Below are 27,470 nucleotides of genomic sequence, written 5' to 3' on the forward strand. Positions count from 1 at the left end.
AAAAAATAGTCAAAGAGGCAAAAATAATTTTCTTTAAAAATTAACTTGAGTCAGATAGTATTTTAACAATAAGTATCCAGCTGGCAAATCCAGTTGGAACATAATGTATGAAAGGTAAAATAAGATAGAAGTTGAGGTGGAATTTCATCACTAAGTAGTCAGGAATGTAAGTGCAATTATGTATATGTAAAGCAAAAATATTAAAGACAGAACTGTCAGTGAGCCAAAAGAATGTAAGAAATTTTTTTTTAAACTTCTGTTAAACTATAGAGTAGTTACCTTCCTTCAGTTAGTTCTCCTGATGCACATGTCACAGTTGCATTGCTTTTGAGTTAAGAAATAATTTCATTGAGCAGTGACTTTATCCAAACCCTGTGGATATATTAGGTCTCCAATTCTTCTCATGCCAGCTTTATCCAAACCCTGTGGATATGCTATTAGGTCTCCAATTCTTCTCATGCCATCACAGCACCAGCATAAGTGCCCTTGCAATCCCTTAAATGAGGAGTGGTGCATGGACTCTACAGAAATGCAGGGGAGACTCTGAAATTGTAGTTTCCTCTGAGAGTATGTTGAAATTAAACAGGTTGTTTAGGGGAATTTCCCTGTTTCTCACAACTATGAACTAATGAAATAACTTGTCTACACAGATCAGTGGGATGATAGATTTAGGGTTTTTTTCTCTCTGCCATCTATGCTGACAAGTCCAGATTATCCACTACTTTCAGTGTGACACGTACTGCTAAGTAGTGAGAGGTGTTTCTCTTTAAAATGCCATGTCTGAAACCTCTACGTCCTGCAGCTGTAATGCATCACATGTCAATCTGTTGACATGTCAATTCTTTTTTTCTTCTGAATAGGTGGATGTTTTTCTGAATGTGGAACAGTTAAAAGAAGAAATTGAGTTTTTGAAGAACGCACACAAGAGAAAAGCACGTTTGGGTGCTTTCAAGACTTTTTCAAATTGTTCTGGAGTAAAAGAAGACAGTAGTAGCTCCTCTCCTCAGGGTCACAGTGAAAATGTAAAGCTGCTGATGGCATGGGTTAATGCTGTTTGTGGATTTTACAATATCAAGGTAAATAGTTTTGTGTATACTTCAACAAATACATCCTGTGCTATCATAGTTCTTTATAGAGTGGAATTCTTCAAACTATCAAATATGTAGTAGCAGCCAATGGTAAGGAGTTTTAAGTGTCCTTCTGGGTGTTGTTTAATATGATTTGAAATAACCATTGTCCTGTGAGGTTTAGCTGCAGCTTTATTTTTAAACAAATTTGAGCAGAAGGATCTCCCTTTCTAGTGAGTGTAATAAAGGCATAGATGTGCCTTGTAAAAATACAACATTCTTTGCTGAAATGTGAGTTGTTTGTGTATTTTTAATGAGCATTCTTTCTAAAAGATTTTGTGCATAAAATGTTCACCATATATAGGACTTTGGAGAATTAAACTAATGTTTGGATAAGGTGAATTTCTCATCTCAGATATGGGTAGGGATATATATATAGCAGGGACTTGTTTGCTCCTTCCAAGAAGAGAAGCCCTGATCAGAGACATGTCTCTGGTCAGAATGCAATCACAGCTGCTAGTTTTTCTGAAGGGTAAAACACTTAGGACTGATGCAAGTTCAGAACTTGTTTCTGCATTGAAAATCTTGTGTAAAGGTATCTGTAGAAATTTATTGGGGTCCTTCTGTAGAAAGATTGCTTTCTCTTTGGGTTCTTCAGTGTTTCCCTTGGAGGGAAACATTCACAGTACAGTGATACACACCTCTTGTTCCTGGTTTCATACAGCTGTAGGTCATTGTACAAAGGAAGCAGTAGCTACATACATTTATTTGTTTAAAAAAAATAAAAATGCACTTGGTCACATTCAAGAACAAGTTCTATATCTAGTTTATAGCAATTACCTGGTAACAAAAATTGAAGGAATTTGTATCTCAATGTATTTTACTTAACAGGTGGAAAATTTCACAGTGAGTTTCTCAGATGGCAGAGTATTATGTCACCTGATTCATCATTATCATCCATGTTACGTGCCTTTGGAAGCTGTGTGCCAACAGACAACTCAAACAGTCGAATGCTCAAGAACTGTTACAGTGGGACTGAACTCTTCCACCTCATCAGATTCTGATGCTTCTCTAAATGTTACGGAAGGAATGTTTGACCAAAGTGAGTTATTTGGTCTGCAGAAGTTCGTGTTAAATCTGTTCGTTTTATGCACAAATTGGTTTGACAAACATTTTCTCTTTACAAAGCTGTAGCTCCATCAGCCCTATACAAGGAACTCTTGGACAATGAAAAGAAAAACTTCCAGTTGATCAGTGCTGCAGTTTCTGACCTAGGTGGAATACCAGCAATGATTCATTACTCAGACATGTCAAACACAATTCCTGATGAGAAGGTAAAATGCCTTTAGAGTTGTTGTAAACATATTCTGCTGTTCTGAGAACATGTCCTGCTCGTCCATATAGGCCTTAACTCTCTGTGCTCTGTGTTTGCACAGGTTGTTATTACCTACCTGTCATTTCTGTGTTCGCGGCTTCTAGATCTTCGGCAGGAAACTCGAGCTGCACGGTTAATTCAGTCTGCTTGGAGGAATTACAGGCTGAAAAGGGAACTGAAACTTTCTCAGGTACTCTCTGCTTGTGCAACATTCATAGCTTCTACTTTGAGAAATGATAAGGAGTACACATTCACTGGAGTATACAGGTTTATTAGAATAATACTGGTATTTAAATCAATGAATACCATTTTTATCATCAAAATATGTAGCCTGCTTGGTGGTGTAATCTACAGAAACCCACTTTAGTTGTTTAAAGGCCTACTGTTCTTTGTGTTCTGCTTAGAATGAGTCACCCCTTAAGTCCTTTTCCCACTATTTCAAATACAGTTGCACTGCTTCCTTAAAACAGGAAAGAAGTCGTTAATTTTTAATTCCTATTAATGTCTACAAGATGAGAAGAGTAATTAAATTTCTGCATGGATTTACTATTTTTGTTCAGGACCTAAACTTTGCCAGTGTTTTGAATTAAATTTCATGAGTTCTCATGTTTTGTTTCTTGCTTTTCTAGTAGTTATACTAGATCTTGTGAGAGTATGATGCCAATGAGGTTGATAAATGCCACCACGGTGTCTGAGATAGTTACTATTTGGTGTTCAAGTGAACATTCTAAGGATCTGTGGTGTAGAAGGGGACAGAGGTTTTATTTTGTGGGTTTTTTCATCTCCAGTTTCTTTACAAAATCTACAGTAATAGTAAAGATGCTGATAAGGAGAATCAAAACCAAGCTCCCCTTAGCGTTGCAGGTAGGATAGGATCAAAATACTTAAATATGTTACATTTGTTAGTTGCTTTTTCCTTTTATTTTGATGTACGTCAGTTTGTACAATCTAAGGATCTGGGTTACAATAAAAACAGTGGTTGGTGTGTGCAGACAAAACTCTGGGCTAGATGGATATGGGCTGGTATGACTATCTTTGTACTCTTTTGCTTTCCAGCTCTATTTAAATAATACATTCTGGCATTCTCTGTTAGTGAGGGTATCTTAAACTGTTATGAATGAGAAATAAAACTGAGGCTTAAAACTGGGTTGCTTAGGAGTGCTGAAAGTTTCAAAGAAGGAGAACTGTGAAGGCAGGAGGATGCAGGTTTACGTGATACCACCCTTTTGCAAAGAACTTAGTGCTGAAATAAAAAATGTTCTGTCTCAGAAACATTTTTACCACAGTAAAGAAAAGCTGTACTGTCACCAAGCCTAATTTTTATGAGATTGCTCTAGAGACTTATTCACATCAAAAATTCAAGTGAAAATTCCAATCCTAACTGTTTAGTGGAAATTTACACTTTGTAGGAAAGAGACAGAGCTGCTCGGATAATTCAAAAATCTGCAATAAACTTCTTGTCTCGTCGCCGCATCCTGAGGAAAACGAACGCAGCAGTTTTCATCCAGAAGCACTGGAGAGGATACTTGGCAAGGATGATTTTATTAAACCTAAAAAAGGCAAAACTGGAGGAAGCCAGAAGTAAATCTGCCACAGTCATTCAGGTAATACAATCTAAAGTGACATTACACAGCACGGAAACCCTCTGAAACCTCTAAGAAACAGCTTTTCTCAAAGCCCTTTGTTCTCCTTACAGCAACTGATGCCTTCCTGAAATGTGATAGTTCTTTTTTTTAACATTTTTTCCTTTCTCTGCTTTTGAAATGTTAACATTTTTCCCTCCTCTGCTGTTGAAATGGTTTAGTAATTTTCTCTCTTCAGAGAGGAATTGCAAAGTGTTATTAAATTAATAATTCTTCCTTCTTAGTGAATGTTTCGCTATACCATAAACATTAAACACTGGGCCTTAACCCAATCAAAGGACTGCACAGATTGTATTGATTTGCCTCTTTGCAGCTGCTGAACATAAAGTTTTTTCAAAAAGTTATACATTGCTCTCCTAGTGTTGTGTCCCCTGCAGTGGGCACGTTCAGACTGCAGACAATAGTTACCAGCTGCTACTTGGGCAGTTAATTCAGTTTTTTTGAGATAAGTTCCCCACTATTACCCAAAGCTAAATATTACATTCTTAAGACTTTTTTAGAGTGGAGATTAGAGAATCACTGATTTATCAAATAGTTTAAAAGGGAATCTTTTGTTGCCAGTGCAAATTTAGCTTTTCCTCAGAATTTAAAGTGCTTAAAAGAGCAATGATTCAAGCATTTGGCTTTAGGGTGTTTTTTGTTTTGCATTGTTTGTTGGGTTTTTTTTAAAGATGTTCATTTCTGAATTTACCTTCCCACAGATTAAGTAGGAATAAAGAAATCTTTAAAAGCCCGAGGATGGTAGCCCTAAAATTAAGGTTTAACTCGAGATACCATGAAGAAAATGCTAAATTTTATCTTTTTTTCCTGCAGGCTTATTGGAGGAGATACTCTGCTAGGAAAAGATATTTACAGCTAAGATACTATGTTATTTTTGTACAAGCAAGGATAAGGATGGTACAGTCTGTTGCTGCATATAAACGAATTGTTTGGGCTGCTGTCACAATTCAGAGGCATCTCCGTGCATCTAAGTTGGCAAAAGAAGATCAGCAAAGATACAAAATCTTAAAGTCTTCAGCACTTACTATTCAGTCTGCATTCAGAAGATGGAGAGAATACAAAATGCAACAGAAAATTAAGGCAGCTTTAGTGCTTCAGACTTATTTCCGAAAATGGCAATCTTCAAGACTGGCTAAAAGAGGAAGTGCTGCTCTTGTCATACAGTCTTGGTACAGGATGCACAGAGACCTGAGACAGTATCTACAGATTAAGCAAAGTGTTATCAAAATTCAGGCTTGGTACAGGTGTCATCTGGCCAGACGTATTTACCAGGAACACAGGGCAAAAATAGTGACAATTCAGCAGTATTACAGAGCTTATAAGCTAGGGAAAATCCAAAGAGAGTACTACTTGCAGAAACGTGCAGCAGTGATAGTTCTCCAAGCTGCTTTTAGAGGCATGAAGGCACGTAAGCTGTACAGGCAAACAAAAGCAGTTTGTGTTATTCAGTCACTGTGGAGAATGAAACGAGAGAAACAAAGATTTTTACAATTAAAAAAAGCTGTTACTACATTGCAGTCGCATGTGAGAAAATACCAACAGGTAAAAAGATACAGAGAGATTAAAAATGCTGCTTCTGTAATTCAAACTTGGTACAGGGCACATGTCTCCTCTAAAAAAGCAGCTGCTGCTTTCCAGAGGATGCGCCTGGCTGCTATTGTTCTGCAGTCTGCCTACAGAGGGATGGAGGCCAGGAAACAGGCTCGTGTGTTGAGATCTGTGGTCAAAATTCAGTCAAGTTACCGTGCTTATGTCATCCGGAAGAGATTTAAAACCTTGAAAGAAGCAGCAGTGAGGATTCAAGCTCTAGTAAAGATGAGGCAGGCACGTAAACATTATTGCGCATTGAGGGAAGCCACACTTTATATCCAGCAAAGGTATCGGTCTCGTAGGTATGCTCTTCAGCTTGAAGAGGATTATAGGAAGTTGAAGGGAGCTTGCGTAAGGATTCAGGCTGCAGTTCGTGGCTATCTTGTCAGGAAACAAATACAAAAGTGGAGGGAGGCTGCAGTATTTCTCCAGGCCTGCTACAGAATGAGAAGGGACCGGCAGTGGTACTTAACCGTCTATAATGCTGCCGTTGTCATTCAGCAGCGTTATCGTGCGTGCAAAAAGCAGCAGTGTCAGAGGCAGGAATTCCTGCAAGTCAAAAAAGCAGCTGTGTGCTTACAGGCAGCCTACAGGGGTTATAAAACACGCCAAAAGCTTAAACTTGAATACAGAGCTGCTGTTAAAATTCAGAATGCTTTTAGAGCTCATGCTGCACGAAAGAAATACAAGGCAGTGGTTCAGGCCTCCACTGTGATTCAGAGGTGGTACAGAAGCTGTAAGATTGGCAACAGGCAAAGACTGAACTTTCTAATGACGAGAGCGGCAGTGGTTTCTTTGCAAGCAGCTTTTCGCGGCTGGAAGGTGCGAAAGCAGATTCAAAGACAGTGTGTTGCTGCTACTGTGATACAGTCTGCCTTCAGAAAATACCTGGCTCTGAAAAAATTCAGGCTTATGAAGCAGGCTGTGCTAACTATCCAAAGGCATTACAGAGCCAGTGTTGTAGGCCAGAAACAACGGCAGGAATACGTTCGGCTGCGTAACTCTGTAGTGCGTCTTCAGGCAACATGGAGGGGGAAAACGCTGAGAAAAACAATTCAGGAGAAACATTATTGTGCAACAATTATTCAGTCCTATTACAGAATGCACGTAAATCTACTGAAATATAAGAAACTAAGACAGGCCACTCTGGTGATTCAGAAACACTTCAAAGCTTCCTGTATGAAAAAAACCCAACGTGTGGCTTATCTGAAAATAAAGGCAGCTGTGTTAGTCTTGCAGTCTGCTTACCGTGGGATGGCTGTGAGGAAGCAACTGAACAAACTAAACAAAGCTGCTGCAATTATACAAGTTGCCTTCAAGTCTTACCTGGTCAGAAAGGACTATGAAAGGCTTAGATCTGCAGTGATAGTAATTCAAAGGCGTTATCGTGCAAATATTCATGCTCAATGCCAAAAGCAGAGATATTTGTCTTTAAGAAGAGCCACAGTCAAAATACAGGCGGTTTTTAGAGGTGTAAGAGTTAGACGACAGGTTCACCATATGCATCAAGCAGCTATTTGCATCCAAGCCGTGTTTAGGATGCATCACATGAAGATAAAATATCAGTCTATGAGAATGGCAGCAATTAGAATCCAAAGACAATATAGAGCATTTTGTTTAGGCAGAGTGCAACGCAAAAAGTACTTGGAACTAAAGAAGTCTATTGTTACCCTTCAGGCTGCTTGTAGAGGCATGAAAGTCCGACAAGACTTAAAAACTGTGCATCAGTCAGCAGCAATAATACAGTCTTACTATAGAATGCACAAACAACAGAGAGATTTCAGAAAATTGCTGCTGGCAACTCGGCGGATTCAGCAGTGGTTCCGTGCTTGTAAGGAGCGGAATGCACAAGTTCACAACTATCTGATTATGAAAAATGCTGTGCTGTGCATCCAGGCTGCGTTCCGTGGCATGCAGACAAGAAGACTTATAAGAACTATGAGTGAATCAGCTGTGATTATTCAAAGAAGATATAGAACTTTTCTCCAAAGAAAACGTTTTCTTTCCATGAAGGCAGCTGCTGTTGTAATTCAGAGGAAATACAGAGCAACAAAACTAGCAAAAATTCAACGTCAAAAATATCTCTCTTTCCTCAATGCTGCTGTTGTCATACAGTCTGCTTATAGAGGCTTTGTGGTAAGGAAAGAAATGCAGCGAATGAATCAAGCTGCTACAGTTATTCAAGCAATGTTCAGAATGCATAAAATTTACACTTATCAAGCTGCCAGGCTTTCTAAAGCAACCAGTTCAGCAGTTACTATTCAGAGGTGGTACAGATCGTGGCACAAGGTTCGTTTACAGAGAGCAGAGTATTCTGCTCAAAGACAAGCAATAGTGGTTATACAGGCTGCCTTCCGTGGTATGAAAGCAAGAAAAATGGCAAGGCAAATACGAGCTGCAAGAAAGATCCAGTCTTTTCTTCAGATGGCCGTGCAGCGTAGAAAATACTTTCAACTTAGAACAGCAGCTATTACGTTACAAGCCTATTACTTAATGTATAAAACTAAATCACAGTACAGAAGCTATAAAAAAGCAGCAGTTGTCTTACAGCGATGCTACCGATCCCACCTGGCTGTGAAACACCAAAGAACCACTTACTTACAAACCCGGAGGAACATTATCATTGTGCAGGCTAGAGTCAGAGGATTCATTGAAAGGAAGAGGTTTCACAGGATTAAAGAAAGCACAGTAAAGATTCAGGTATTTTTGAATGAATAGTAGTGGGGTTTGGGTGTGTTTTGTTTCATTTGTGGGTGTTTTGAAGATTACTGCTTTTGCTAGCAATAGTTCTAAGCTAAGGCAGGATCAATTTTTGAAGTGTACTGTATGGCAGGTGTATCAGTGAACTCCCACAGTGCACAGAAATAAGGTTCTGGGAGGACAGAAAGAAGTTGCTTTTGCCTGTCTAGATATTAGTAGCTTAAGGAATGTTTCATTTTGTTGGAGGATGAATGAGCTGTCTTGAGGTACTGAAATGGGGAGGGCAACTGGTATTGGGTAGAAAGTGAAGTAAATGGCGAAAGACGTTTGTCTGTTAGGTTCTGTACTTACATTTAAGAAGGTGAGGAGTAAATCAATCGAGTTAGTCCTTCTAGGTTTATTAAATGGCCCTAAATTAATTTGAGTGCCTAGCTAACATTTTGAAGAGCAATTAAAGGAGGGAATTTCCCCCAAATCAGGGAAGAAAGGGAAAAAAATAATCTCTCCTAATAATTTGGGACCCTGAGCAGCCTGATCTAATGGACAGCATCCCATGGTGGGTGGGCTGGAGCTAGATTCTATGATAATTTCTTACGTCATCATATTCTTAGCTGTTACTATCTTGTTAGAGAGCACATGCTCTGCTTAAGAGATTAGAAAACACATGTGCCTTCCTCACCTTCATGTTTTGGGGGGAATTGGCAGCTTCTTTGCTATTTTCTGAATGTTTAACTTGTATATCTGTCAATATCCCAAACGTTGTAAGTATAATTACTTTGCTTAAAAGGTATAAAAAAAGGATTAATTGTGAATTCAGGCATATATTTATTGCTGTTTTTCCAACAAGCCAGTGAGTATAGCTGTTCTTAAAAATATGCAAACATTCTGAGTTGATACCATGCAAAGTGGTGAAATATTCAAAGATTATGTCTTTTTTTTTTTTTTCTTTTAAGGCATCTCTCCGTGGATTTATTCAGAGACAGAAGTACCTTCAGTGCAAGTTTTCTGCAGTAATAATACAGCAGCACTACAGAGCCCATCGAATGCGAAATATTGACCAGCAAAGATACCATCAAATGAAAAATGCTGCCATTAGCATTCAGGTAATCATAGGTGTGGTTTTTATTGGGGTTCTGTGTAGTTGTTTTTTTAATCCCCGTTGTATTTGTTTCTTCACAATACAGTTATTTTTGCAGACTAATACTAAAGACAGGGGCATTTGTGGTGTTACCCTGAATGCATTTCACTTGCTTTTGGAAACGTCTCCTAGATGTGAGAAATTGGATATTTGTAATGGGGTAGAGATAGGAATCCTAAAAGTTAGTGTGACTATCTTCCTTTTAATTTTGTTTCATTCAGCAAAAAACCGCTCAAGATGTGTTTTTTTTTTTTTTATTTTTGAATCTATTTCATAGGCAGCATATAGAGGATATAAAGCCAGGCAGTGGGTTAACAGAGTGAAAGCAGCACAAGTAATCCAAGCTTGGTTTCGAGGCTACACAGCACGAAAGGAATATGCATCTGTGGTAAAAGCTACACGAGTTATTCAGAGTCACTTTAGAACGAAGCAGCTGCGGACCTGGTAATACTGAAGTTGATATAAATTTCTGTACTTTTCAAAGCTTTAATTATATAATTATTTAGTGCTGCATGTAATATGCAATGTAATGTACGTAATACCCTGTTGAGGCATGTAGGGTTACTCTTTTGCACAAGATTTGACTGATGTTTAAATATTTTTTCTGGATTTGACACTACCTCACAAAATTAAATTTTGTTTATTGGGGATATAGAAAGAGTGAGCCTTGATCTGTTTTTCCACTTCTCTGTTTTTTACAAGAAGGATGTTCTGGCTATTTTTAAAATTCCAGCATAAAAATAATAGGATGAAAAACTATTTCATTATAATGCATAATGGAATAGTTAAACCAGTTTGTTTATTTTGCTATGAGATGGTTTTGCAGTAAGTGCTCTACTAGATCAGCCTGGTAGCTCTTCACATTTGGAACTGTGTCCCTGGTCAGTAGCAGTAGAGGATGCTGTTCAGGGATACTATTTTAACCTGACCACTTTCCAGTGTCCTCCCTCAGCATCCCTGCTTGTTAGTATATGGATGCTAGAACTTACATCCTTCTCTATCCCTATTATGCTTTGATGGACCTTTTGTATGTCAGTCTGTCCAATGCCTTTCAAGCTGCTGTCTCCCTCTCCAGCCTCCTCTGGCAGCAAGTTATGTAAGTACCTACTCTGGGAAAACAGAAGGTCTCTTCTGTTTAAAATCAGATTTTCTGTCAACATTGCTGGCTATCCCCTTTTCCCAGAGTTCCAAAATTTGATGGACAACAGCTCTGCTTTCATAATAGCTATCTTCATAATTTTGTAAACCATCATTGTTTTCTTGCTTAAACATGCATTTTCATGTTAGGTTTTTGAAAATGAAGTTCTGTGCACTTACCATCCAAAGAAGATGGAGAGCGACCCTTACTGCACGGAGGGTTCGGCATCAGTTTCTGGCAACTAAGAATGCTGCAGTTAGGATTCAGTTGGCCTATAGACAGTACAGGGCTAGAAAACTCTTCAGAAAGGTATGTTTTTACTTGCCCTCTGCTATTTCATGGTTGTTTTTAAAATCTTCAATACATCTGAGTGATTTTTGTCATCAATGTGCAGAAGCATAGTAAAGGTGGGTGCGGGACAAAGATTGAACAGTTTTGATTTGAACAAACTTCAAAGTATTTAATATCCTTTTTAATTTAAGTAACAGGCTTGATTCTTGGTTTTGAACAGTTTCACATGTTGAATTACCCCTGTCTATACTGATACCAAAATAAAATGCATTTTTATTGCTTACAAAGGATTAAGTGCAATTGTCCGTATTTTAACCCTGTTTAGGTAAGGGAAAAAGACCTTCCAAATTATGAAAGTGTTTTTATAATAAACTAGTACTGTATGAGTTTGCTTGTATTTCTTGTTCCATTTTTGTTCTTATGATGCAAAAAAAACCCCTAGAACTAAAAATGAATGTATATTGATCATGACGGGGATGAACAAAAGTTTAGTTATCAATGCATTCTTTTAAAATCTTTATCAGGAGCTTCAGGCTGCATGTTTGATCCAAAAAACATATAGAGGTTTCAAGGCAAGAAGGACATTTGTTCAACAGAAAGCTGCTGCTGTAGTTATCCAAAAACATCTGCAGGCTTGGCAAGAAGGCAGGCTTCAATTTGTGAAATACAGTAAGACTAGAAGAGCTGTCATTAAACTGCAAGCACTTATAAGAGGCTATTTAATCAGAAAAAAGGTTGGTATAATTCAAATTAAAACTATGCTTTTCATGTAAAGTATCTCTAAAGCTGTTTTAGCATTAATTCTGACTGGCAAGAGAAGGAAAACCTGATCTCTTGTTGAAATCAAGTTCTTGTTGGCTGCTTGGAGTATTGTGTGGGTCAGAAGAGATCAAAACACAGTTTTGACCCTTTTCTGACAGTCATTGGGAACTAAAGTAGGTTTACATTGTTGTAGTTTCTTTTTAGCTTCTGAGATCTTTGTGGCTTACCTATAACTGGTACTTCTGCACACACAGGCTTACAATGAAACTGTTCTCTGCTGTGTATTAATGTTGTTGCTTACAATCACTTCTGTGTTATCCTTTAGATAGAGACCTAGTACTGAAGGAGGTAGCTTACTTTAATTCTGAGGCAGTGACCTCCAAGGCCATTTTTCAGCATCTAATAGCATATTGCTGTGTACTACATTCTTTGTGTAGACAATCAGCTAGCTCAGTGTATGAAAATTAATGATGTTCCTTGTTTTGTTTTCCTCATACAGATTTTAGAACAGAAACAAAAGATGAGACTACTTTGTTTTGCAGCAGCTGCATATCATCATATCTCTGCAATTAAAATTCAAAGGGCATACAGGGTTCACCTCATCTTAAAACTTGCACAAAACCAAATCTCATCCATTCTTATAATCCAGGTTAGTCTAATTAAAGCTGAATGATTTTGGGTAACGCAGTCTTTAATTTCTTTTCTGTGAACTAAGCTGTAGCACTAAGACACTGTAGTTCCTTTACGTTGAAAGATAAAGCTTAGTTATGGAGAGTATGATTTGTTAAATAATGCTGCTTGTACCCAGCTAAGCATAATAGAGTGGATGTCAGCAAGCTCTGCAGGCTTAAGCACTGTAAATCTGAGGATGGATGGGAAAGTTTGTTTCCTTCAGACCCTCAAGTTTGCTAAAGGTGTCCGAGTGCTGTCTTAACCTATTTCTTTGCATCTTACTGTAAGTAGGAAAGATCATAATGACAAACTGTAAGGTTCATGAAATGTAGAGCATCTCCTTAGACGAATACACCTCTGGGGTACAGTGGTTGGTTGGTGCTTATTTGGTTAGATGTTAGAGGAGTGCAGCAAAGCTGGTGAAAGGGCTGGAAAGCATGTCTTATGAGGGGCAGCTCAGAACTTTGGGTTTATGTATTTTGGAGAAAAGGTGGCTGACCTCACTGCTCTCTACAGCTTCCCAAGGAAGGAAGTGGAAAGAAGAGGTGCTGATCTCTTTTTCCCGTGACCCAGTGATAGGACACATGGGAATGGTTCAGAGCTGCCTCACAGAGGGTTTAGATTGGACATTGAGAAGCATATTTTACTGAGAAGGTGGTCAAACACTGGAAGAAGCTTCCTAGAGAGGTGGCTGTCAGTGTTCGAGGCATTTGGAGAATGCCCTTAATGACATACTTTGTCTTTGGTCAGCCCTGACATGGTCAGGCAGTTGGACTAGATGATCACTGTAGGTTCGTTCCAGCTGAAAACTACTCTGCCTTCTCTACTCTTCTCTCCTAGAATGCTTCCCTAATGTCTCATAGTTAAGATTCTGTTTTTCACTCTTGCATTTCAGCTACCCCAACGTCAGTGAGAGTCCTGGCAGTTAAATGAGTGCTAGTGATGTTTGCAGTGTCTGTAACTGTCAAAGCTCACTTTAAAACACTTCTTCAGTTATTGTCAATGTTCATAGGATGGGCAAAGGGAATTTGGGAAAAAGTCTTAAATGTATACAAAGGTACTTTAATTTTCAACAGAGATGGTTCCGAGCAAAAATGCAACAAAAGAGATTTCTAAGAGATTATCAAAGAATCCTTCGATTGCAACGTGCGATTCGGCACTGGTTACATCGCAGAAATGATGCAGCAACCATAATCCAGCGAAACATGCGGAGATTCCTTGCCTGCAGGCGTAGGAGAAAGTTTGCAGTTGGAATAGTTAAATTTCAGGTAAATATTTCTTGTAAGAAAGATGTTTACTTTGGTTGATGAGTTTATTGGGGAAATTGCAAACCAAGTCAGTGTTGGTTTGGGCATCAAAGCTAAAATAGATCATGAAGTAATATTAAGCAGGTACTGGTTAGAGGGCACTTAGGTGGAAGTGTATGGAGTGTGTGTGCATGTTTGTTTGGACCTTTTGTCTTGAAAGTCCAATATTTGAAAGATTGAACACTGCTAATTACTTAAAATTTAATAACTAGCATCATTCACTACTTTGCCAGACTTGTGTAAAACTGATTTGGAATGGTAATGGGAGTTCTGTTGTGTTGTCTCTCATTTACAACTTTTATCTCTTTGTGAAATTCCTTTTCTGTAGGCATTGTGGAGAGGATATTCTTGGAGAAAGATGAATGACACAGCAAAAACTAAAGCTTTAAGACGCAGTTTGGAAAAGGCTAATGAAAAGAGCAGAGAAGAAAACAAATTGTACAACAGAACTGCAGCTGCAATCGAACACCTTCTGAAATACAAACATCTCTCTTACATCCTCGCAGCATTGAAGCATCTTGGTCAGTATCATAACTGATAGATTTACAGGATGATAAAAACTAGAGTTTTTCAGCTGAGAAGAGTTCATAGTGTTGTTTAGGCTTTCTGCATGACTGTAAAATGTGAGCATATTAGAAAGCATAATGGAGGGTTTTTCCAGGCTAAAATTAGATTATTGATTGGAGAATGATATTAAAATGGTGATGTGGGGAAAGGAAATCCTGTATGTTTGCTCTAATTTCCTGGCAGTTGTAGTAATGCTGTGCCTTATGTGAGTCAGTTATGTATGTTCTCCATGGGTAGTTGTGTCTGCTTAATTTTTAGTCTGGAATATTAAAACAATTGATTTAGAAGTAATTGTTTAAATCAATAATTTTTATTTCTTTGCGCTTCTACTTAAAAATAGAGAAAATCCTGGTTTGCAGTTAAATTAGTTGAACTTCAGAGTTTTTTGGGGTTTTTTTGTTCTTTCATTGTAGAGGTGGCTACCAGGTTGTCTCCCCTGTGTTGTGAGAATATGGCCCAGAGCAGAGCAATCTTTACTATTTTTGTTCTGATTCGAAGCTGCAACCGGAGTGTTCCGTGCATGGATGTGATCAGATACTCAGTTCAGGTTCTACTTAATGTTTCAAAGGTAACTTTAATATTTTCTTTTTCAGGTTTACATGCTACTTTACTATACTACTTTTTTATCCACAAAATTTCTGAATTGATTCGAGACAACAAAAATAATAGTTTTGAATAAAAAAACAGTTCCTGACTTTTAACTCTGTTATTTTGAAACCAATTATCTACCTTGTAGTAACTATATTTTAATATTTTTTCTGCCAAAAAAAATGTTTTCATGGCCTTAAGGCATTGCAAGGTATCTCAAGTATTTTTAAACTTCTCTGAACTTGCTCTTATTTATTTTTCCATTTTAAATGTAAATCAGATTCTATGGGTTCCTAAACAATGGGGGAAGCCAAAAGGTAAATTTTTGTAACCTGTTGCAGTCATGTAACGTACAGAAGCAATTTTTATTGCTTGGATGCCACATTAGCTACAAATTTATTCTAGGTGAGAATATGAACCTTGCTTGTTTCTCTGACCTGAAAGATATTTTAAAGATCTGTCCATATCAACTCTCTTGTCACTTATTTGTATAACAGTATGAAAAAACTACTCAAGCAGTTTATGAAGCAGAAAATTCTATAGATACATTACTGGACCTTCTGCAAATGTACAGAGGGAGAGCTGGGGACAGAGTTTCAGAGAAAGGAGAAAGCATTTTCACGAAGACCTGTTGTTTGTTGGCCATCCTTTCAAAGGATTCAAAAAGAGCTTCAGTAAGTCTTAAATGGTTTGGGTTTCATGGTTTCATTTAATATACTTTTCTTGCATGTTTTAGTGGTGTTTGTACTTTGTTTTTTCATATAAAATAAATTCCCTCTCTACCATACCTATTATGGCTGTAATATTAATTATGACTAAACTCTGGTTTCAGGAAATACATTTCCAAGATGGTGAAAACACTCATTATTTCTTGATTTGTTAAGGTCCTTTTGAACTTGTAGCATCAACTGTGTGCTGTTTTCCCCTTTTCTCAGGAAATTCGAGGCATGCCAAGAACTGTTACTTGCATTCAAAGCCTGTATAAACTTACAGCTCGGAAACACAGAATGGATGCAGAGAGAACTCTTGTGAAGCAGAAAACAAAGGCTGCCTTGGGTGGAAGTTGCCTTGTTCCAACTCCTCTAAGAATAAAAACAGTTTCAAGGCAAGTTCTTAAAAACTAGTCTTCTGTTTCTGCTGTGGCAATGTAATATTTTAATGACACGTCACTAATATTTTCACAGAATTAAACCAGACTGGGTCTTGAGGAAAGATAACATGCGAGAAATTGTGGATCCTCTGCAAGCAATTCTGCTGGTGATGGACACTCTTGGTGTTGCCTGCTACTGACTAACATGTAGATGATGTATATGAAAATGTATTTGTACAGTATGTATGTGGTAGATGGCTAAATGATTTTGAAAGAGAGTAAATAACTGTCAAGCTACGCTTGGAAATGTGTTTTTTTTTTATTGCAGTTAACATTTTGGTAACTTTTTGTAATGTATACAGCTTTTGAAATCCTATTTTGTACTACTGCCAAAAGCAATTGTACAATAAAATAATTAAACTGGATTTTACTGGTAATTTCACTAGTGTGGTAATATATCACTGTCTCCAACTTTGAATATTACAAGTGTCATAGAATTCCTTGCTCTTATTAAATGTTATAGAATTCTGTTAAGGACAGTTGTTTGTGTGGGACAGTAATGTTGTCTTGCCTGATCTAGAGAGGAATAGGTAGGAAGTGAGGCAGAGGCTGTGGGTTTTTTGTGGCTGTTTTTGAGGAGCTTGAATCTACTTTCTAGTAAGGTTTTGAGGGATCATGTATGATAGTAAAAAAAAAAATTACAATTCCTATCTTCTTTAAACACTGCAGGATTATGATGGAACAACGAGATGTTGTAAGAGTGAAATTAGAAATTCAGACCTACATGGACATGTATCTGGCTGAATGTTTATCACATCATTCTGTTCCCTTCTGCTTTGAAACTGCATTTTCTTAGGGCAAGGCCAAGAGAATGCAAACTGTAAAATTAAACCCTGCCCCTCCCATATTTAAAAACATTATGCCTCTAATGATATTAAATTGACTCATAGCCATTAGTGAGTCAGATGATAATGCATTGTAAATGAGGGTCATGTTTTTTGGGTTTTGTTTAAAAATACTGGGAAGAGGCTAGAAGTATACAACAAAACTCAACAGACAGATAATAGCAGTGGCTGTGTTCTCACTGTAAGAGACTCCAAAATAATAGTAATACCTGTAGAGTGCAACTGGCAGATTTGTGTGGGGGTAGACTGGAGGAGAGGGAATTGTCTGTTTCCTCTTTTTTCAGTCAGGATAAGTAATCTGATAACAGAATGCCCTTTAAACTTGGAACTCAGGAGGTTGTGAGGGGAACACTGTTCAACAAGTTTAAATTGTTCTGTAGTCCTGCTGCCTGATTTTGCTGTAAAATGATACATTCTGTCCTCTTTAGTGATGGTAAAGTATGCCAAATGGAAGGAGAATCCTGCAAGTCTAATGTTAAAGTATAAAATAAAATGAAATTAGTTTTTTTTAGTGAAATAACTTGTTACAAAATACCCTAGACAATAAAGACATTTGTGAATGCCTTTGAAAACCCAGTTAATTATTTACAAAAGTAATACTGCAAGAGTTTTAACAAGTGGTGGAACCTGTTGCTAGAGACAGTAACGAAGATGAGATTTAATAGCTTTTCTTTCTTCCTACTTATGATGTATTCAGGCAAACTCTTTGCAGAAGGTAAATACACCGAATTATATCATTAATAAATGTACATTGAATATAGAACATGCAGTCTGGGTACCTTAAGGCAATGTCTTTTAGCTCTTTACTTAGTAAACAACTGCTTTTAAAGTTTAATTTTGTTGTGAGATAGCTGATGATGAAAATTCCACTGTTGCTGATTCTAATCTAAGCTTCAAAGCTGTAATATTGAAAGGTTCAGCCTTGAGTTCAGAAATTTCTTTTGAAATGTCTCTGAGCTGTTTTGAGTCACACAAGTCTAAGTTTGTGCTATTAAGACATTTTATATGTTGAAGTGTCTTGGTGGACATAGTTAGATGGAAGCTCCGGGAGTTAATCGGAGGTGTTTCTGCTTTTCCTACCCTTATTTTGAGCATGGATTAAGATTGCTGAGTTTATATACCACTTTAACTGTAAGTTCACAAAGCATTGGGCTCTGTATGAGGGCCACATCCACTAATTCAAAAGGTCTCCCTTCTTTTTAATATTTCGTTTCCTATCTGCTAATGGATATTTGTCTCCAGCATATTTGTTGCAACTACCTCTGTCTTCACTAGAGTTTTGCCCTTAAGCAAGGCAGTTGAAATGACACTTTCATTGGAAAGTCAAACAACAGGTATGTAGGTAGCAACCATTTCTGTCTTAATTACTTACAGATCTTAATTACCCTCAGGTTTGTTTTTTTGCTTTGGTTTTTTTATTTAGATGTCATACTGTGGCTGTGTGAGAAAGGGAATGATTAAAGAAGTTACCTGTCTATTTAGCATCAAAACACTGAATTTGCAGAAAATTCTAGTAAATGCAGTCAATTCTAGTGACGTTGAGTGAGGGAAGGATAGTTTGTTATTTTGATTCTAATATGTGTCAGGTGAATGCAGCAGTGTCAACTTGTGAGAAAACTCTGCTCGATTATGATGAGATTCATAGGTTGCCTTGGAAAGAATTTTTGAGATCCAAAGCATAAAATTATAACAAATCCATAACTTTTGCTTTTTTCTGTTTTTTTTTTTTTCATTAATTTGTTTTCTTGGTTGGGCAGTGGGGGGTGGGGGTGTTGATTGGTTGAGGGTTTGGTTTTTTTATTGTTTGTTTGGTTTGGTTTCATTATTTTGGATTTTTTAAGTCACTTAATGTCATACTCAGCACTACTCTTTGAAGGTTTCCTCCTATTTCGGGTTTGTTGGAGTCTTTTTATTTGCTATTCTGCTTATTCTTTCCTTAATCTCCATTTCTTCTTTCTATTCTGTTGACAATTCCCTTTCTTGGGTAAGTTTAACTCCTGTATTGCCTCCTGGCAGTTTGTCCTACTTTTCTGCTTATGTTTGCTGAATTGAGGAGCTATGACACAGCTAATATTGACACTGTTACTGCTGGATTTTAGAGCAGACATTGGTATGTTTGTGTAGCAAAGGGAGCTCATGCCTCTGTGCTAAATAAAGAGCAAAATAAAAGTGTCCTGCATCAGTTTTTCCCAGTTCATTTCAGGAAGTTTCATTCTACAGCTGATATTCTTGTGAATATAAAGAGCAAAAGCTGATATCATTATAATATATCTTAATTTCAGCAAGTCTTAAAAGACCTTTTGTGCTTGTAAGTATTCAGAATTTCCTTCTCCTTGTTGGAAAGCCTGAATCAGGTGAACTGATACTAAACAAATTAATGCAAAAACATTCCTATCTGGGCTGAGAATTTCAGTGAGAAATAGATTTATCTTTTTTGCAGATATACCTTGTGATTTGCCACATATAGAAAATGGGAAGATTGCCCAGTACTACTACAGTTTCAAAAGTTACTATTTCCCTATGCGTAAAGAAAGAAAACTTTCCTATTCTTGTATGGTTGGTTATACAACTGAAACTGGGAGTCCAGATGGAAGAATAACTTGTACAGCAAAAGGATGGTCTCCAGTGCCACAGTGCTACAGTGAGTTAACTTTATTAATCTCATTGCTTCTAGCAAGAAAATTTTCTAGCTGGTTTTCCTGGAACACACAGGAACAGAAGTTGCATTACAAAAGGGATTAAGTATTTAAGTTAGGGCAAGGTGTAATCAATCTGTTATGTATGCAGACTACATAGGTTTATATTTTCACAATAATATCTATTTCAAGGGCTTTTAACATTTATGTTTCTATGAAAGCATCAAGACAGTTGTCCTGATTCCTTATTTTGGTGTATATCTTCAAGAGGCTCTCCACTTCTAGATTCCTTGGTGGTTGTATTCCATGTTCTTACCATTGGTTTGATGATTGTAGCAAAGTTTCTTCAATAGGTCAAGAAAATAAGATTAGATCAGTATAGATAAAACTATCTATCTTTTACTTAATGACGACCAAAAATATTCAATTCTTTCCTTCTAACCAAGCTGTCTTTCATTCAGGAAAATGTACCAAACCTTTTTTGGAAAATGGCTTTTTGTATGGTACAGAAATGTACTTCAAAATCTATGAGAAACTGCAATACAAGTGTAATCCAGGCTACCACACTCTGAGTGGTGGTACTGAAGACACAGTACAGTGTGGGCCAGAAGGATGGTCCTCCCAGCCAAGCTGTACTAAAAAATTTGGTAAGACTCTGCATTTTTCTCCTTTATAATCTATTGTATATGTATATAATTCCACTGTCCTTACAATACCTGTAGGGCCAAACTGCCTATGTCAGTTTGTCATTTGAGTACTCCTAAAAATAGGTTCCTAGCTGTACCTCATGGGAAGACGTGGTCAAATTTCACATCTGCTAGTTTTGTGAATTTGTGTAGATACAATTATATGTGGAAGGAATCAGTATAGATGAAATTGCTTTGTGTTGAATAGAATCATAGAATCAACCTGGTTGGAAGAGGCCTCAAGGATCACTGAGTCCAACCCTACTGTGGTTCCTACGCCATGGCACTAAGTGCCCATCCAGTCTCATCCTGAAAACCTCCAGGGATGGGGAATCCACCACCTCCCTGGGCAGCACATTCCAATGTCTGATCACTCTCTCTGTAAAAAAATCTCTTCCTAATATCCAGCCTAAACCTCCCCTGGCAGAGCTTGAGTCTGTGCCCTCTTGTCCTGCTGCTGGTTGCCTGGGAGAAGAGACCAACCCCCACCTGACTCCAACCTCCTGTCAGGTAGTTGTAGAGGGAATAAATCCATTGTCATACAAACTTTCTTTCCAAATGACAACTGGAAAACTTGTGTCAACAACTGCGTTTGTAATTATTCATTAGGCGTAAAGATTTGGCTGTGGATATGAACACTTCTAATGTGTATGTAAGGAAAATTTTAGATTAATAACATGAAATGAAAAGAGCAATTAATCTTATGCATATACTTTATTTATTTAAGAGTCATGCCAGGTACCCAATTTGAGCCATGGCAGCTATTTCACAACCCAACGAGAGCTTCAGCTGAACGAGTCACTGCTGTACGTTTGCGATGAGGGATATCGTACGGCAGGAGGAAGCACCACAGAAACAGCAGTGTGTCTGGCACATGGGTGGTCCCTTACTCCAAACTGCATGAGTATGTCATGGGCTGGAAAAGCATTCTGTTTGAAGCATGATTTAATGTACAAATAAAAATTTGGAAAGAGGCTTCTTTTATAAGCTGTTGGGGGCTGAGGGAAGCCTTCCTCAATTGTTTTTCACTGTGATGTGTTTTCTTCCTAGGAGTCACTTGCTCTTCTTTGAGTGCAGTAGCACATGGAGGTTTCTATCCTGTGAAGAAAATCTATGAAGAGGGAGATGTAGTTCACTTTTTCTGTGACAAACATTATTCTGTCAGTGAATTTGACTTAATTCAATGTTACTCTTTTGGGTGGCATCCAGACCCTCCAGTGTGTGAAGGTACCTTATTTTTATAGTTTTACAATGTCAGAGTCTTAGTGAAAAACTTGGCACCTTCTTTCATGAGATGCTTTATGAATATAAAATAAAAATATGGGTTTTGTACCAGTTCATAGCCTAAATATAAATCAAGTGTTAGCCAAAGGGCAGGGAGCCAAGGTAGCAGAAAGGGAGGCAGTGATAATTGGAACTACTTTTCAGTGGACTCTACCAACAGAGCATATACTGTCTCTTACTGTTGTTTCTCTGTATGTTGCATCCTGGAGAAGCAGGAATCAACAATTGCAGGCATCTTGTTAAACCTTGAAGCTCAAGTTAAACTGTTCAGCTTCAGGTTTAATCAAGCATGCTTCATCCTGCCTTGGGGGGTGGGAATTTGCCTCTTGAGAGGTATTGGAAAGAAAATTTGTAACAAGTTCCTCCTCAGCTTGTGGTACTTTTTGAAGTTGTACAGCCTCACCAACCTGTACATGTTTTCAATGGAATAACTAAAAGGTGGTTCCAAGACCAGAAATGCACCTTTAGCAGTTGCTATCTCTTGCCCAGTCTTTGGGGGATAATGGAGTCTCAGAAATTTCCAAAAGTGAACCAGATGATACATAGTATAGACCTGAAAACAGGACAAATCAATATTTAGTATAGTTTAGACCTCAGTCCTGTATTTATTCTGATAACACAACAGGAACTTTTCTTGTGTGAGTGCAGAGAAGGTTAGGGTGCTCAGGAGGATGAAAACAAGGCCTAAATCTAGTTTTGAGGATACAGGTTAATCGCAAACTTAATTTGGGGACAGGAAATGGGCAATGATTATTGCTGCTTCTGTAGATTTAGAATTAATACATAACCTGCTTTGCATATTATATTAATGGATAGTATGGGAAATCTCTATTTCCTGAAGTCCTTTTAAGAACATTTTATTAAGTCTATATGGAGAAATTACAAGTTTGTTTATAGCAATGCAATAGTATGGTACCTCTATTTCATATTTGTTCGATGTAACAACAATTTTGTATTTTGTTCTGGTCTCCTGTTTCATTAGTTTCATCAGTGGGAGTAAGAAATTACTCTGGATCACCCAAAAATGCCTTTTGATTGATAGGCTTGCACAGGGTTAGTAAGCAGTTGTGTGCATGGTTTCTATGAGTGAGAAAACACTATGTGCTTTTTATTTTCAGATGTAAGAAGTAAATGTCCTCCACCACCACTTCCTCCTCATGCCCATATCATCACAGTTAGAAGAACATACCATAATGGAGACAAAGTTCGTATACAGTGTCCAAGTACCTTGGAAATAAGAGGCTCTGAGGAAATCCAGTGTGAAGAAGGAAAATGGACATCACCCCCTATTTGTATTGGTTAGTACTTCTGGGAAGACTGACAACCAAACAGAAATGATTCTTCAAACCATGCCTTCATTTCCTGAGAGCCTTGGTTTTTGTATCTGCAAAACGTTGTCTTCTCCTGTTAAAAGGTTTGAGAGGTGAAGTGCTGCATATTTTGCAGACAAGCTGTGGTTCCCAGCTTAAAAAGAAAAGATGAGCTAGGTGAATTCAACTCACATTTGTGACATTGTGTAGTTCTCCCCTGGAAGATTTGGATGATTCCATTTTGCAATGCATCAGTGTCTGTCTATCAGTATTTGAAAATGAGTTTTGTTTCTGAGCAAACTGGTTCTAATTTTTGCTATGGTTACAGGAGCCCTGGATGAACAGAGATCTGAGGCATCACCATCACTCAAGGCAGATGCAGCAATAAGCACAAACCAAACATATGGCAATGAAGACATGAGTAGGTGAACATTGCTTTTCTATTTAAAAGGCACTCTCCAATGCTGTTGTAGGCATTTTCTGATTACTCTTACTACTCCTTTGCTATAGGATAGTTCCATACTCTTGAAAATGGTTGCACAAGCTCCTGATATCAACATAGCAGTCTCAATGAAAGACCATTATTGCTCGATTCTACTAATCTAACTAAACTACACTAATAAGCTTGTGCTGTTTTTGCAACTTTATTTCATACATTAGTATTTACTGTCAGTCGTTTTGTAGCCATTAATATTATCTGAACATGCAAATTCAGGAGTATTTTGCTGTTCCTTTGATCACTAGTTTCAGTGAGGTTTCTTTTGTTTGTTTGTTTGGAGCCACACATGGGTGGAACATTTGAAGTAATAAAAAAGATAGTCTCATTGCAAGAAAAGAACTAATCTGTATTGAGTGTAAATCAGCAAGAGTCAAACACTGACATAGATGAAAAGTGTAGAATGTATGTCTCCAATTCAGTAAGGCAAGTGTAGAGTTTCTGAAAATGAAATTTGAAAAAGAAATTATATTGGTTTACTTGTATGCAATTTTTTTTTGCTCAGTCTAGTATTGGTCTAATACTTTCACCAGTGTTAATATTGTTCTAGTCTAATAAAATCTAATTGCCTATCTCCCTACCTTATATCAGAAATACAGCAAGACTGTACCTCTCCACCTGTGATTAAAAATGGTGCTGTTCTTGGTCTGTTATTGGCAAGTTACAAAAATGGTTCCTCAGTAGAATATAGTTGTCAACGTTACCACTTTTTGGATGGACCTAGTACTGTTTACTGCAAACAAGGAAACTGGACAGAACAACCAACTTGCTTAGGTAAGTCTTATAAGAAAAAGCAAGTTTTGTCATATGTCATATAGGAAAGTCAAACTGGAAAGAACCTCTAGATAATATTTTCATTGCCACCTTTTTTATTGGAGTTCTTTCAAGTTACAGCACAGAAGTTCTTTTCATCTTCAATGATAAACCTACATATCCACATCTTTATGGATACGTGTAGAAACCAGATTGTCAAAGTGTGTTTTCTGTGATTTACTGTTCCCAGCTTAGACTTCCTTTTGCATGATTTTTGGGGGTTTTTTTTGGTTGCTTCAGCTCATTTCTTTACATTTCCATTTTTATGCATCTATGGATCTTTCTCTTACGAGATTCAAAAACATTTTAGAACTATGGGCTCAGATTTCTCTTTTTTTAACTCCTGCAAAAAGGAGCTAAGAAATCACTTAAGGTGATTCCACTTTCATTTTCTAGAACCATGCACTCTTAGTGTAACTGATATGGACAGCAACAACATAGAGTTGAAGTGGAGACAGGAAGAATTCATTTTCCTACATGGAGATCTCATAGAGTTTGAATGTAAACAGGGATACAGTTTCCTCCAGACTGCTGTTCCATCTCCTGGGAGGACAAAGTGTGACCACGGCAGGCTGAACTATCCAAAATGTGTTATGCAAGGTGAAACAATAATTTTTTTTTATTACATTTTTAATTAATCAATCTCAGACCTATTTAGAAACAATTTGCTTTGGCAGTGTGAGCCTAGAGTCTGTTGTAAGTAATAGATATTTAGGAACTATATTGTTTAATATATTCAAGCATGGAAAAATGATGCACCTTCCTTTGATGGGCAGGGCTGTAGGAGGAAAACTCTTCTTCTAGCCCAGGGAACTCAAAACTCTGTAGAAAGGCAGCTGTAAAAAGCAATCCCTTGTGTGCATTTAATTTATGGTAAAGCTGCTGCTTTGTTAGTTTCTTATGTGGAATGTTTCTCAAATGTTTTTAATGTTATTCCAGCTCCTGGAGAAAAATGTGACTCTCCACCATCTATTGCAAATGGAGCTCTTACTCTCCCACCACTGACTCAATATGACAATGGTTCTTCAGTTCAGTATAGTTGCTCTGACTATCATTTTTTGCAAGGATCTGAGAGAATCTACTGTTCTGAAGGGCAGTGGACTTCACCACCGGTTTGTATAGGTAGGTGTGATAAGATAAATAAGCACTTATTTCCCTATACAATTCATAGACTCATAGAACAATTTGGAAGTGACCTGTACAGGCCACCGAGTCCGATCCCTCTGCAATGAGTAGGGACATCTTCAACTTGGTCAGAGCCCTGTTCAACCTGACTGTGAATGTTTCCAGGGATGGGGCATCTTCCACTTCTCTGGGCAACCTTTTGCAGTGATTTTCCACCCTTATTGGGAAAAATGCTTCTTTATGCCTAGGCTGAATCTACCTTCTCTTTTTTTAAAACCATTACCCCCCGTCCTTTTGCTACAGGCCCTACTAAAAAGCCTCTCACAACCCCCCTTTAGGTATTGAAAGGCTGCAATAAAATCTCATCAGAGCCTTCTCTTCTGCAGGCTGAACCACCCCAGTTCTCTCTAAATTCAGATACTTAGAATTTTTAAATTGCGTATTGTCAGGTAGAACATTTAGATCTCAACTTCAGTTTTTTCAGTTAGAGCTTACACAAACAAACAAGTGTAAACACTGTTTGCCTTTTTATTTCCTTAACTATGATTTGCCTTCAGCATCAAAACTACAGTGATTTCATGTATAATAAGAGAATGGGAAGTAATCTACAGTTTTAGTGTAGACTAATCAAAAGGATGGTGGTTCAAATATAATCAATTTATTATCATTAAGTCTCTCTTCTTTAGAGCCATGTACTTTGTCAAAAAATGAAATGGAGAAAAATAATGTGCTGCTGCAAGGGTTCTATGCAAATCAAATTTACTTTTACCATGGGGATTATGTTGGATTTTACTGTAAAGAGAACCATTTTGGAGCAGAATCTGGTGCAACTTTATTTCAAGTGCAGTGTCAGAGAGGACAGCTGACATATCCAAGGTGTGTTGAAAGAGGAAAATAAGAATGGACTTTGGGAAAGCCAATAGGAAAGGTATGTGCATGTTCTTTTTTTCCTATTAAGAGCTGAATTGAGATGGCCTCATGCTTTCAACATCACTACATCCAGCTTTGAGAAATGAGTGTTCAGTGGCACTGCTGAGTCTGAGCTAAGAGGGACAGAAGTGAATGTGCTTTGTGGTATGGGGGATGCAATATTGGCATACATGTGGACAATTTAGGCTAAAGGAGTTTTGTAAGGCCTGCAGTGGTAAACCTGAGGTTGCATCACAATCTGCAGGACTTGAGCAAAGCATCATAAGGAGAAGCTGAGCAAGTAGTGCCCCCTGTGAAGATACTGATAGCACGAGTGATTTTGTGACTACAGAATATAGCTAAATGGAGATTTAATTTCATGCCCTCTAAATGGCTAAACTATAATTTTACAGTGAGAAATGAGAGGCCTATTATTTTGTACATCTTAACTGCACCTATGTCTCCTTTCACAGGTAGGAGCCTCTAAAGGACAAGGCCTGAGGGGCAAGAAAAAACAGCAAGTATTCAAAAGATTTTTAAGGGATATGTAAAACCATTTAAAACTGAAAATATGCAAATTCTACTGCATAGTTATTATTCTTAATATTAAAATATCTAGGCCCATCTACTTTGTATGATTTCCTATTACACAAATATGAGCGAGTCTCTACCTTTGAATATGTGTGATGGAAGTTATGAAGAATATCCAGGAACATGGACAATATTTGCCTTGCCTCCATTTTAGTCTGTTTTAATAAAAAGTCACTATAAGGTTTTCTTCTGTATTTTATGTCTAAACTCCATCTGTCTGTGAAACTGTTGCAACGTGTGGTGTTCTGTTGGGTTTCCAAGGCTTTTGTGAGTCCTACATGAATAAATAAAACAAAAAAAACCCTTACAGCATTCATGAAATAGAAAAATTCTGCTTATTTAATCAAAAGCCACTCAACCATGTGGGGGGGGAGAAAAGGGTGATGAAATTAGTATTTTACATGTTATTTATACCAGCACTTCAAAATGCTTTCCAAAGACTAAAAGGTCATTGCTTTGTAATGTGGTATTTAAAAACAAAGACAAATAACAATGAGGTTTAGCAATATAACATTAATTTTGATGTGTGACATGTAGATCTGAATTAGATAATCAGTACAGTCTTTATTTCTAAGTCATGATATGAGCCTTCCAATAGCATCCAAATGACAATAGATCTCAGCCCTGTTATTTCATGGTGATAGAGCTCTCTTGGGAGTAGGTAGATGATACAACATTTCTGAACCAGGTTTGGCTTGTGGGAATCTTTTCAACATCTGCCTTTTATTTGTAATTAGAGTGGTTTGGGTTGGAAGGAACCTTTAACACCATCTTGTCCAAACCCCCT

At 37.6% G+C, this 27,470-nt stretch overlaps 2 protein-coding genes across 2 annotated transcripts in view; both read left to right on the forward strand.

Annotated features, from left to right (window-relative positions):
• Positions 1-16,128, forward strand: part of ASPM (asp (abnormal spindle) homolog, microcephaly associated (Drosophila)) — a gene marked incomplete at its 5' end in the record, with an annotated part of 24,482 nt that extends 8,354 nt beyond the window's left edge. The window contains 17 exons of the mRNA XM_009074458.1: positions 861-1,076; positions 1,959-2,181; positions 2,271-2,401; positions 2,504-2,632; positions 3,852-4,046; positions 4,899-8,375; positions 9,329-9,478; positions 9,791-9,957; positions 10,801-10,888; positions 11,467-11,676; positions 12,204-12,353; positions 13,453-13,644; positions 14,012-14,204; positions 14,664-14,818; positions 15,336-15,512; positions 15,774-15,943; positions 16,023-16,128. Of these exons, the coding sequence (XP_009072706.1) occupies positions 861-1,076; positions 1,959-2,181; positions 2,271-2,401; positions 2,504-2,632; positions 3,852-4,046; positions 4,899-8,375; positions 9,329-9,478; positions 9,791-9,957; positions 10,801-10,888; positions 11,467-11,676; positions 12,204-12,353; positions 13,453-13,644; positions 14,012-14,204; positions 14,664-14,818; positions 15,336-15,512; positions 15,774-15,943; positions 16,023-16,128 (6,129 nt within the window). The remainder of the gene's footprint in view (positions 1-860; positions 1,077-1,958; positions 2,182-2,270; positions 2,402-2,503; positions 2,633-3,851; positions 4,047-4,898; positions 8,376-9,328; positions 9,479-9,790; positions 9,958-10,800; positions 10,889-11,466; positions 11,677-12,203; positions 12,354-13,452; positions 13,645-14,011; positions 14,205-14,663; positions 14,819-15,335; positions 15,513-15,773; positions 15,944-16,022) is intronic.
• A 1,356-nt stretch (positions 16,129-17,484) lies between these two features.
• F13B (coagulation factor XIII, B polypeptide) lies at positions 17,485-26,081 on the forward strand. The gene is made up of 11 exons (XM_009074457.1): positions 17,485-17,548; positions 19,274-19,474; positions 19,931-20,116; positions 20,883-21,059; positions 21,206-21,382; positions 22,558-22,737; positions 23,078-23,170; positions 23,837-24,019; positions 24,455-24,658; positions 24,998-25,180; positions 25,870-26,081. Exons 1-11 carry the CDS (start codon positions 17,485-17,487, stop codon positions 26,079-26,081), a joined length of 1,860 nt encoding a protein of 619 aa, XP_009072705.1.
• The last annotated feature ends 1,389 nt before the right edge of the window (positions 26,082-27,470 follow it).

This window comes from Acanthisitta chloris, unplaced genomic scaffold (assembly GCF_000695815.1).
Source record: "Acanthisitta chloris isolate BGI_N310 unplaced genomic scaffold, ASM69581v1 scaffold17385, whole genome shotgun sequence".
NCBI lineage: Eukaryota > Metazoa > Chordata > Aves > Passeriformes > Acanthisittidae > Acanthisitta > Acanthisitta chloris.